At 36.2% G+C, this 12,041-nt stretch overlaps 1 protein-coding gene across 1 annotated transcript in view; it reads left to right on the top strand.

The window, feature by feature from the left end:
- The window catches only part of GPHN (gephyrin), a gene marked incomplete at its 3' end in the record, with an annotated part of 43,994 nt that extends 32,562 nt beyond the window's left edge, over positions 1-11,432 (top strand). Inside the window, exons 5-6 of the mRNA XM_010165741.2 lie at positions 2,882-3,154; positions 11,298-11,432. Coding sequence (XP_010164043.2) covers positions 2,882-3,154; positions 11,298-11,432 — 408 coding nt within the window. The remainder of the gene's footprint in view (positions 1-2,881; positions 3,155-11,297) is intronic.
- Between the last annotated feature and the right edge of the window lie 609 nt (positions 11,433-12,041).

Raw genomic sequence — 12,041 nt, 5'->3', positions numbered from 1 at the left:
AGGTATGTACATCTGTTTAACATAGCGATGGGCCCCACATCTTAGAGAAGTGGTGCAATAGTAAGGAGATTTTTTCAAAAGTCTGTACTTCTTTTGTTGAATTATGAAAGAGATGAAATAGCCTACAATCTCTAATGGTTTTTGTTGTGTTCAGTAGCACTCCTAACATGCTGGTACAGAAAAAAAAAAAGACATTTTTTTGCCCTGAGGCACTCAGACTGTGAAGATAGGTAAACTGTAGAAAGAGGATGAGGAAAAGAAATGACAAAATGTTAATAAGTATTTTAACTATAGTTCAATATAAAGTAAGTAATAAAAAATGTAATTCTGCTGGAAAAGAAAAAAAATGTCATATGATTTCATTATACAAGCAGGCTTTTTATAAACTGATGATTTATTTGTTCCTGTCATGATGATACTCTATTCTGGCACAATTTGTTTTAATATGAAACATCTTTAAAGTATCAGATTTCAGTATCAGATGAATGGGAGCGAAAATTGTTCCATAACAAGTTGGATCTCAAGAACCAAATAGGATGGGTTGCTACCAGGAATTTCTCTCATTTCTCTCTTTTGTGACTTGCTAATTTCCTTTCCATCATATTAATACAGTCATATAAAAAGCTTATATAAAGCTGTGAAATTGCAGCAGTATACGTATTTCATTAATAAAATATTAAAATATTAATAGAAAATGGCAGCAGCATAAATACCCTATCTCAAAAATGGACACAGTGCATGCCAAACCTGTTTTCTCCAGAGAACGTTTGTGTGGCATGTACCACTGAATCGAGATCTGTAGAATAATTCCATTCTTGTGTTGTTCTGCTCTGTTTTATTTTCTTTTAGCCTTGCAAAAGGTATTTAATGTTATGAAAGAGATCAAAGTGTGAAATTACCATTGTAAATTGAAATTGTACAAACAATTGCCTAAAACAATGAGCTTTACAAACAGCATGAGCTTTTAGAGTACTTACTGAGAACCTGTTCATCAACAGTCAAGCCAACAAGGCTTCATTTCAGTGGTAGGAGTGGGAAACATGCTTCTCTAATGAGCTAATCATTAATGTACCTTTTCAAGATTATTGGTCAGTTCACAGATTACTGTTCTCTTTTACTATTTACTTGAGGTCTGCTTTTTTACTAAAGTAATGGTGGTTGTATGCTTCAGGATTTTAAACCATTTAAAAAATAATACTGTGAAGGCACAATAACGTTAAAGTTTGCAAATACATTGGAAGTATAATTCTCTATTATGTTTACAAATATATTTTCATATATATATTCATTATAATCAGCATCTTATGCTCATCCAGTTTACTCCAGTTCTTCAGGTTGTCAGATTGAATGTATAAAGAATTTATAGATCAATGAAGTAGTCTGACTTTTCATTATGCTTAAAGAAGCGACTGAAAGATGGGTTATTAGAAGCTTTGAGGAAATACAGTGTTAGTGAGTCATGTTTTTGATTTACAAAGTGGCTTATATGAATTCCAATAATTTCTAATGGATGATTTGCTCTTTATTTTGTTTACATAGTCATTTTTATTTATTGGAAATATTTGTTACAGTATCTATTTATAAAATGTTTACCATTATTTATTTTGTGAATACTCTAAAATGTTGGAAAACATTTTTTAAAATCTTCCTTTTGCTTGAAGCAAAACCAAAAATGAAGTGAAACAAAAGGAATAATGTCAGCTTTCTCTGTCATCTTGTATGTTCCCTAACTGCAGTGCCATGGCAATTCATTCTTGTGACCCTGCTATCATTTTCCAATAATTTAATGTTTATATACAGCCTGCTCAACTGACATGAAGAAAACTCTTTACTGAGGTGCTGAGTTGGAGGATGAGACAATAGTCATAAATTGAAGAAGGTAGCTTCCAGCTGGATAGAAAAAAAATAACTTTTAAGGACTAGATGACCTTTGAGGGTCCCTTCTAACCCAATACATCCTCTGATTCTATGATTCTATAATTAAGCATTAGAACAGATTGTCAGGAAGGGTTGTGGAGTCTCTCTTCTTGGATTTTTTCAAGACTTCACTGAACAAAGGCCTAAGCAACCTGTTTGAATTTCATATTGACCATGATCTGGGCAGGAGGCTGCACCGCGTAACATCCTGAGGTTGCTCTTTGATTTGATGAAACACTAGTATATTTCAGCAGCAGAGATAGCTATATATGTGTAGGCCCATTATGGAACAAGAACAGTTACATATCATCTGCATTTTTACTTTCTCCAGCCGTATAAAGTAAACTTCCTAACTGGTTTTCAGATTGTAAAGCAAGGAGAAGTTTGAAAAATAGATTATTTATGAACAATTCTGAGTTACGTAAAATTATAATGACATCAGTGCAGTTGGTCATTCTTCCTGTATATAGAATGAGTTCATCAATAAAAAAAATATATAATTATATAAAAGTATAATTATGGAAACCCTTATGAATTGTTCTTTAATTGTGAAGGAACATAATAGGAATGAATTGAAGTTAATATCCCTGCAGGGATAGAGTTAATGTTTTTATTCTGCATTTTTATAGCACTCTGACAACTGCTGTGAACTGGTTTCTGTATTATGTATTCATGAAAATTTAACTCTTGTTTTCTGAAGTTTTAATCCAATATTAGCTTAATTACAGTAGCACTGTTGTACAACTTACTATATTTGCATGAAAAAAGACAGAAATATATAGTACAGTCCCCAGTTCTGGTTCAGAGTTTGTTCTTTTACCCTCTATTAGCAATTGCATAGGGCATTTAAGGTTTCATTTATGATTGGATGAAAGGATACATCTAAATCATTAATATCTTTTAAGCATAAATCTGAAAAATCTGTATTTACTTCTGCAGGTAACTTTTCATAGTCATCTCTTAGGAATGCTTTCAGTTTATACTGCCAGCCCTACCTCACGCCATTGATCTTTTGCGGGATGCCATTGTAAAAGTAAAGGAGGTACATGATGAGCTTGAAGATCTGCCTTCACCACCACCTCCTCTTTCTCCTCCTCCAACCACCAGCCCTCACAAGCAGACAGAAGACAAAGGAGTACAGTGTGAGGAAGAGGAGGAAGAGAAGAAAGATAGTGGAGTTGCCTCAACAGAGGACAGTTCTTCTTCACATATAACGGCAGCAGCCATTGCAGCCAAGGTGAGTCTGGCTTCTTTCCGTAAGAGACCCTTCAGTTTCTGTCTCACTTACTTTCCCCCAGTATTCATTTGCACGTTAAGACTATACATTGATGTCTGTGGGGTCAAACAGATGTATTTTAGGTACGTTTTGTAGAAATAACGCTTCACAAAAATGTATGAATCCTGTTTCGGTAGGTGATCTCAAATTTCAGTGGGAGATATGTTGTTTATTACTTTGACAATAAAATGCATTTTTATGATATCCTCCTGATGTGACAGACTATTTTTAGTGGGATTTTTTTAATTCAAAGTATTTGCATGCCTGAACATGCGAGGTCCAGTAGGTGGCATATTAAGGAATCGCAACAAAAACTGCTAAGCCATAATATCTGTTTTGAAAATAAAATGTTGGTTTCTAAAAACATTGGTAAAAATTGTGATAGAGAGGTAACAGGCTAAGTAACAATTTATCCAGACTACTATATTCCATTGTGCATGTCCACAATAAGAGATATAAAATTCTGCCGTAAAATTAAATGTCATCATTAGTCTTGCTTTATCCAGTAATCATAGATCAGCATTACTCAAATCAAAATAATAAATTTGAGACCACAAAAGGAAAATATTAGATAACACTTGCAAATTATTTCAGTTCAAATTTTAAATGTTTTCCAAAGAAATATCATATTATTTGAAGCAATATCAAAATATTTCCCTCAGTTTTATGTCTTCAGTTTTCAAATGGAAAGACAGTGTATTCCTCTGTGTTTGGAAAGGTTTATTTCCAAACTGCTTTTGTTCTATATTTACTCCACAAATTGTAATTTAAATTCCTATTGTGGGAATTGAAAATCTAAGTACCTCAGAATTATATTAAACCATTTCTAAACCAAATCAGCAACATTCTAACTCCAGAAATGTGAATTCAGGTCTGAGACATCTTGACATTTCTAAGACAGCTGCAGCTGGAGATCATCTCCTCATGTACAGAAAATCCTGATTACATATATCTTTACAGGGATGAATTAAGGTAATTATCACTTGCAAGTTTCAGTTTATATTAATGAAAATATTAAATTGATTAATTTATTTTGATACAGGCAAAGATAAAGAATATGTGCAATTTTTAAAGGCAGAAAATACTTGAGATCTAAACTGGCTGTGTTCATATGAGCTTGGCATTTCAATGTCACACTTGTTTTCACCTCATTCCCTTTTGGTCATTTGCTTGTATAGTTTCATGTTTTCCTGTCACTGTATTCATAGCTGTTATGTATTGTGCATTCGAAGCATCCATCCTACACCAGTTCAGCTGTTATCATGGCAAAAGGTGAACAGCCCATCCCTGGTCTCATCAGTTATTGCCATCACGCAGCAGGCAGTGCAGGAGAACCGGTAAGAGACACTTCCAAGAGGCTTTTGCACTAACAGTAGCTAAAAATACACTGCCTGCCTCCTAGTCTACTGTGTGAACAGACAGTGTGATTTATTTTCGTCTAACAAAGACACATCAGTGCTGTCTTTTAGAGAACATGCTACAGAAAATACTCTGTTTAAGATACAGGGCTAAACAAGGTAAAGTTCTTGTCCGTTGTCAGTTTTAATCATTTGGCTGCTGAGATAATCATTGCTATAAAGCCTGTGTTTCTGATTAGTCATCAGCTTTATCATCTAATATACTCAATGATTTAATATAATTAAAATAATCTCCTGAAATTACTGCTTTAGAGCTATGAAATTTGGGTAATTTCTTCCCCTTCGTTTGCCTTGCTTTGCTTTTTTTCTCTAAATAGTTTGTTTGTCAGCATAATAACAGCATTTGCACTGGGTGTTCATAGTTTGATTTCATCACTTGCAGTTTCTCCCCGATTTTTGTATTCTGTTTAGAAGTAGAATTTCTCCAAAACAGAAGAAAGACTTGAGGAGTCAGGTTACAGTGAACTTATTATAAATTACTGGATTTTAGTGAATAGTAGGCAGCTATTTCAATGAATGGTACATAGGACTTAGTTTATTGTAACCCAGAGGTTATAACTTGGGCTCTAACAAAATACTGTACTTTATTTTCTCTCTCCCAAAGGTTTAGTCCAGGCTTGAATCAAGATAGAATAATGGCTACAGTATCATCAGGAATGAAATGTAATTTACTGTATTCATAACTGTAGATTAGAGAAAACTAAGGAAGGCAGTTGGTCTAGAGAGAGTTGTGCTGTCTGACCCATTGATTCCATGTCAGCCAGCAAATGGGCTGTAAGTTCTTGGGAAAATATGTCACTAGATTTGATGACCAGAGGCTACACTTTATTGTTCCCTTAGGCAAATAGTCATTTAAACCATCAGTCAAATAGTGTAACACCTCTGTGTTTAAAACATGATGACCATGTCTCTTGAAAAGTCACTTAGGAAATGTGAAGGATTTAAAGTTCACACAGCTGATGATAAAGCTATATATGTGTACATGCATACACACACATTTATTCCAATAAATTCATTTTTTGAGTTGAGGTTACTTAACTAGAATTTGCACCATATTCTTCAGTATCAGTAGAACCATGAATTCAGCCTCTCTGAAGCATGCTGTTAAGCTGTCATCCCGGTTTCTGTGCCCTTTTGCAAATTAACTCTTGAGCTATTGTTTTATGCATTCTATAATCCAAATCAGATCTTCAAACCCAGAGCGGGAGGTGGCTAGTTTTTCAGAAGATTGTTGGTTTTTTTAAGCTGTCCTTTGTCTATGTTTTTACGACATTTTTGCTTTTATATAACTATCATAGTAATTACTGTCTATCGCTTGTTTTCTTAGTACCTCACCAGCACTGTCAATCTTTGTTCCAGTCCTGGGCAAAAGAAAATAAAGAGCTCATATATTTTCCTTTTTCCTCTTCTTGTCAACACTTAGTTCTCTAATTTGAAAACACAAATATTTAAACCAATATAAAAGTACTTCTGGAAAAAGTCATATCACATAAAAATTGTAGAAGCAATGACTGATGGATATGGTGGATATCTTTCTCTGTCACTTCATTCATTTCTCATTCTTTTCTTTCTCAGTCAGTATGTTACAACCAGTTTTCCACTCCAGCTAGTGCAAGCAGTAACTATTTTCACTGAGCTTAGAGTTTTATTTTTACCCCATTTAGAGTTTTGAGACCTCTACCGTCTATTAAATTTGTTTGAAACAGGAAAATGAGTTGAAACATTTTAGAAGGAGACATCATAAATACTTAGAGTGTAACTTCGTGAAAATTTAAAAAAAAAATATTATTTCCAAAACACAATAATATTCCTGCCCTTCTTTATTGCAGATTTCCAGGCTCCAGGAAATGCAGAAATTTCTTATGGGTTTATCAACCTCTTTAACAGATTTAACAAGAAGTTGCCTTGATTAGAGACTTAGATTGCTTAAATTTAATTTTAAAAGGAAAAAACTTATTAAATATAGCTTAGAAAAATGAGATATTCTCCATATCACGTAACATATATGCATAGAAATACAAATCATATTCTCTTATTCCTTTCACTTAATGAACAGTATATATCCATTGCATTTTTTATAGATTTATGCAGTATATGTATGGGTCCTTCTCTGAATCAGCAGGTTTTAGTGTTTTAAAGAGAATATTAATGCTGGTTTTAGCAATACAACACACTCCACTGTCATGCTAGAGAAATAGGCCTCTTGAGAACAAAATTTGTAATTGTGAATTAACTTAATTCTCTCGGGGAGATTTTGTGTCTGTGAAAGCTAGCAAGCTAAAACTTAAGAATTCTAGATAGGTTTATATATGGATTGTTTTATGGCAATTGCATTTTCTGTAAAGGTAGTGATTAGGGAATAATTCTCATTTAAATGAAATGCCTGTAATCTTCTTTTCCTTTTATCTTCAGCTTCCTTTTCTGATTAATATCCTGACTGAATTTTTACTTAAATTTGAATTTTCTCACAGGAAAAAAATTGTATTTCACATGCAATTCAACAGAGACTGGAATTGTAACTTTGTTGCAGAGAGGTTTTTTGTTCTGGAAAAGGTGATATCAGATAAAATTTTAAAAGCAATGATTGATGGGTATGGTCAACATAAACCCCAAAAAACAGTTACTTGCCTGAAGGGGATGAGACAATATGTAATATCTGGTTACTTTAGAGTAACCAGAGTAAATGCAGGGGAAACTGGATTATGTTATCATTTGCAAAAGTAATTTTGTATTAATATTGTGAGATTTTGGAATATATAAAACAGATAATGGACCCATACACAATCATATCAAGATACGTGCAGCTTTTTATCAGAGGAGGGCAAAGAAAAGGTGTCTCATTTGAAGATTTTAAAATAGTATTTCTTATACTATGTCTTTTTTATGTGTTTATCAAAATGTAAGTTTTTGCTGTATTGTCCTTAGTCATGGAGATTAAAAGGAAGCATTAAAAGTTGTAGGTAGCATTGGAGCTGTGCCAATATAAAACTTGTGTTTAACATGTTTAAGATAGTATTTCAGGAGAAAAAGAGAACAAAAGGGAAATGGTGCTTCTGACAACAAACTGTTTGCGTGATCAGAATATCATCATCCCTTTTTAACTCTATTTATAGTACGTCTCTAAGATGCTATTTGCAAGTCAGAATACTCCAAGTAGAGGCCAGTTAAACACCGTTTCTGGAGAGGAAGATATCCCCGGAATAGTCATCCATAGTGAAGAGAATCTCTGCTGACTTAATAATTTATAGTGGAAATTGCAGCACAAGTTACTTAGCCTTGAAAGATCCTCTGAGGAAAGTTGGGGGGTTTAAAATGCTAACAGAAATTGACTGTCAGTCTAGAAACACAGCACCAGAGCAGAAAGCAGGCAGTTGGTGGCACACTGAGAACAAGATCTGTTACCACACAACTTATAAACATGAGAAACTCTAACCTGTGGAGGAGGGCTTAAGGTGAAATAAGATCCCCCAGGTATAACCCAGTATCTCTAAGTGAAGGTTGCTGAGTTAGATGTAGTCATTATTTATAGATGGGAACCAAGGAAGTTGAGAGGAAAAAAATGACATTAAAAAGCAGTATTTAATGACTTGAGACTTAAGATTGGTCATTTTAACTGCACAGAGATAAGCAACAAAGCTGGTTCAGTATCCTGACACTGGTCCTAAGGATGCAACAGATTTTAAAAGCTAGGATTCAAACTTGTTACTGGTAGGATGAACTTTCCAGTGGCTTCTCTTTGCTTTGTTGGGATAGAAAAATGAATGCAGGAAGTCAAAGCAGTCTGATCTAGTAGAAGTGCTGCTTCAGAAGAAGTAAGAGGTTAAAATCCTGAAAACAAAATCAGCGGAATTTATAGTGGAATATCTCCTGCATTTTGTGTTGTAGAACTAATCTTAGGGATCAGTTCTCCTATCTGAGGTATTTTTCATTTGTATGTGTTAACATTTTACACAAAAAATAAAAAATTGATCGTTATGTTAAACTAGCAATCTAGTCAGTTATAAAGCTGGAGTGATACCTGCATGAATGAGCCCAAATACTGCAGTAATAAGAAGCAACAGACTTTCTAAGACTCAGTATACTAAAGCTAAGAAAAGCTTTATTCTCAAATGCATTCTTCAAACTCTTTCATTTGGAACTGGTGATAAAACTGAACAGAAGAGAGAGAAGATAAAAAATAAAGATAGAGTCCCTTTTATGACTGAAAATAAGACCACTTTCTCACTTTTGTAAGTTAGTATAATTCCATTTATTTAAGTGGCTTAATAATACCAGCTAAAGAATCTGTCCCTAGAATTCTAGCTGAGAAATAGAATCATAGAATAGAATCATAGAATGGTTTGGGTTGGAAGGGACCTTTAAAGGTCACCTAGTCCAACCCCCTTGCAGTGAGCAGGGACATCTTCAACTAGATCAGGTTGCTCAGGGCCCTGTCCAGCCTGACCTTGAATCTTTCCAGGGATAGGGCTTCTACCACCTCTCTGGGCAACCTGTGCCAGCATTTTACCACCCTTATCATAACAAATGTCTTCCTTATATCTATTCTAAATCTCCCCTCTTTTAGTTTAAAACCATTACCCCTTATCCTATCACTACAGACCCTGCTAAAAAGTTTGTCCCCATCTTTCTTGTAAGCCTCCTTTAAGTCATGAAAAGCTGCAGTAGGGTCTCCCCTGGAGCCTTTTCTTCTCCAGGCTAAACAACCCCAACTCTCTTAGCCTTTCTTCATAGGAGAGGTGTTCCATCCCTCTGATCATTTTTGTGACCGTCCTCTGGACCTGCTTCAGCAAGTCTGTGTCTTTCCTGTGCTGAGGACTCCAGAGCTGGACGCAGTACTCCAGGTGGGGTCTCACCAGAGCAGAGTAGAGGGGCAGAATCACCTCCCTTAAACTGCTGGCCATGCTTCTTTTGATGCAGCCCAGGATACAGTTAGTGGCCTTCTGGGCTGCGAGCACACATTGCTGGCTCATGTCCAGTTTTTCATCCACCAGTACCCCCAAGTCCTTCTCTCCAGGGCTGCTCTCAATCACTTCATCCTTCTAGCCTGTATTGATACCAGGGATTGCCCTGACCCAGATGAAGGATCTTGCACTTGGCTTTGTTGAACCTCACGAGGTTCTCATGGGCCCACTTCTCAAGCTTGTCCAGATCCCCCTGGATGGCATTCCATCCTTCAAGCATGTCAGTCCCACAACTCAGCTTGGCGTCATCTGCAAATTTGCTGAGGGTGCACCAATCTCCATCCGGACATTGAGCTGCTGACCACTATCCTCTGTATTCAACCATCCAACCAATTCCTCATCCACCAAACAGTCCACCCATCAGATTCGTATCTCCGATTTGAGAGAAGGATGTTGTGGGGGACTGTGTCAAAGGCCTTACAGAAGTCCAGATAGATGACATTCGTAGCTTTTCCCTTGTCCACTGATGCAGTCACTCCATCATAGAAAGCCACTAGGTGGGTCAGGCAAGATTTGCTTTTGGTGAAGCCACACTGGCTGTCTCAGATCACCTCCATATCCTCCATGTGCTTTAGCATAACTTCTAGGAGGATCTGTTCCATGACCTTCCCAGGCTCAGACGTGAGGCTGACAGTTTGGTAGTTCCCAGGGTCCTCTTTTCTACCCTTTTTAAAAATGGGTGCAGTGTTTCCCTTTTTCCAGTTACCAGGGACTTCACTTGACTGCTGTGACTTTTTCAAATATAATAGAGAGTGGCTTGGCAACTACATCAGCCAGTTCCCTCAGGACTCTGGGATGCATCTTGTCAGGTCCCATAGACTTATGTAAGTTTAGGTTCCTCAGGTGTTCATGAACCTGATCTTCTTTTAGAGTGGGAGGGATTTTGCTTCCCCAGTCCCTGCCTTGGGGTCCATCCACTCAAGAGGTGTGGGAAGGGAGGTTGCCATTGAAGACTGAGGCAAAAAAGTTGTTGAGTGCCTCAGCCTTCTTGTCCATTGCTTCCAGTTTGCCAGTCACATTCATCAAGGGGGATACACTTTCCTACTTGTCCTTCTAATACATTATGTGGGGGAAAAAAAAAAAAAATTCCCTTCAGAATCCATTTCAAACCAAGTGTTGACTTTGGATTGTGGTTTCTAGTGCTTTTGCCTGTACTCCAGAGAGGTCTGTAGCTTTTACAGCACGAAAGTTACATCAAGAATTTTTATGGCTGAAATAAAGTCTTCAGCACACGGAATGAAGAGTATTTACTCACTGCATGAATTTTCTTATAAGAAATTTTTTCACTGCATGACATTTCTTTAGAGGGGTTCAGTGATTGCTAATAAATGGGTTTTTGTTCAGAATATTGTCCCCTAGCTAGAGAATGGGAAGTCTGCCTCCATTCATGCCACAGTGGAAATTACTGTTGGTCACTGATGAGTTTGAAACAGAGACTTAAGAGGAAAAACATTACTTTCTTATATTTCCTGTCGTAGTGTGTCTGATTCATAGGTTTTTCAGGACAAATAGTATGTTCTATGCTACTTCAGTTAGAATATGATCTTATATATTTCCTGGGTATTTGTTAGTGAAATTATGAGAACATGCCATTAACCACTGCCAGCACTGCCTGTAAGCAAACTGAGGAATGGGGTATTCCTACTTTTTTGATGTAAGGCTTTGAGTACACCTTAAATAAAGTATGTTTTTAATATTAATTCCAACTCTTTTTTTTTTTTTAAGATTCCAGATTCTATCATCTCTCGTGGTGTTCAGGTGCTCCCACGTGATACAGCCTCCCTCAGTACTACTCCTTCAGAATCTCCTCGTGCCCAGGCCACATCTCGTCTCTCCACTGCATCCTGCCCAACACCAAAAGTAAGTACATTTATGCCTTGCCAGCTCCACACTCAGACATAAAATCGATCAGATTAATGTATTACCTCTGCTGAACAAGGTTGGTTTGCATGCAAGGGTTGTATCATTCTAAGTAAGAGATAAACACAAGACAGTACAGTTCATTCCATGTGTACTGTTGCACAATTTAATATGTGAGTCCACCAACATGTTATGGTTACTGAAGTTTCGTGTTATCTCTTGCAATATCAGTCATGAATATGAAGCGGTTAACACTCTGAATGTCTTTAATATCTCCAAGAACATAGATAAGCAAGTAGTATTTTGTCGACAAAATGTATGTGCAAATTTCTAGCCTGGGCTGGGGCAGTTCTGTGCCCCACTTTGTTATTGTTTGGGTTAAGAAACTTTCAAACCAACTGGTTTTGCTTAAACTTAGATATTTGCTGCCTGACATTTGGGAACAAAAACCAGCCTAAATTGAATAGAAAGAAAGTTTTAATGCCAACCTTGTGGGATTATTATTCAGTTTTTCTGATTACACTATGCAATTTAATCATTGAGGTGAACTCTATTATATTCTCTTTTTATCAAAAATTAAATAGCATACATCAAAAACTAAGTGAATTG

Source organism: Antrostomus carolinensis, unplaced genomic scaffold (genome assembly GCF_000700745.2).
Source record: "Antrostomus carolinensis isolate BGI_N321 unplaced genomic scaffold, ASM70074v2 scaffold744, whole genome shotgun sequence".
NCBI classification, from domain to species: Eukaryota; Metazoa; Chordata; class Aves; order Caprimulgiformes; family Caprimulgidae; genus Antrostomus; species Antrostomus carolinensis.
This window is presented reverse-complemented; position numbering and strand designations above follow the sequence as displayed.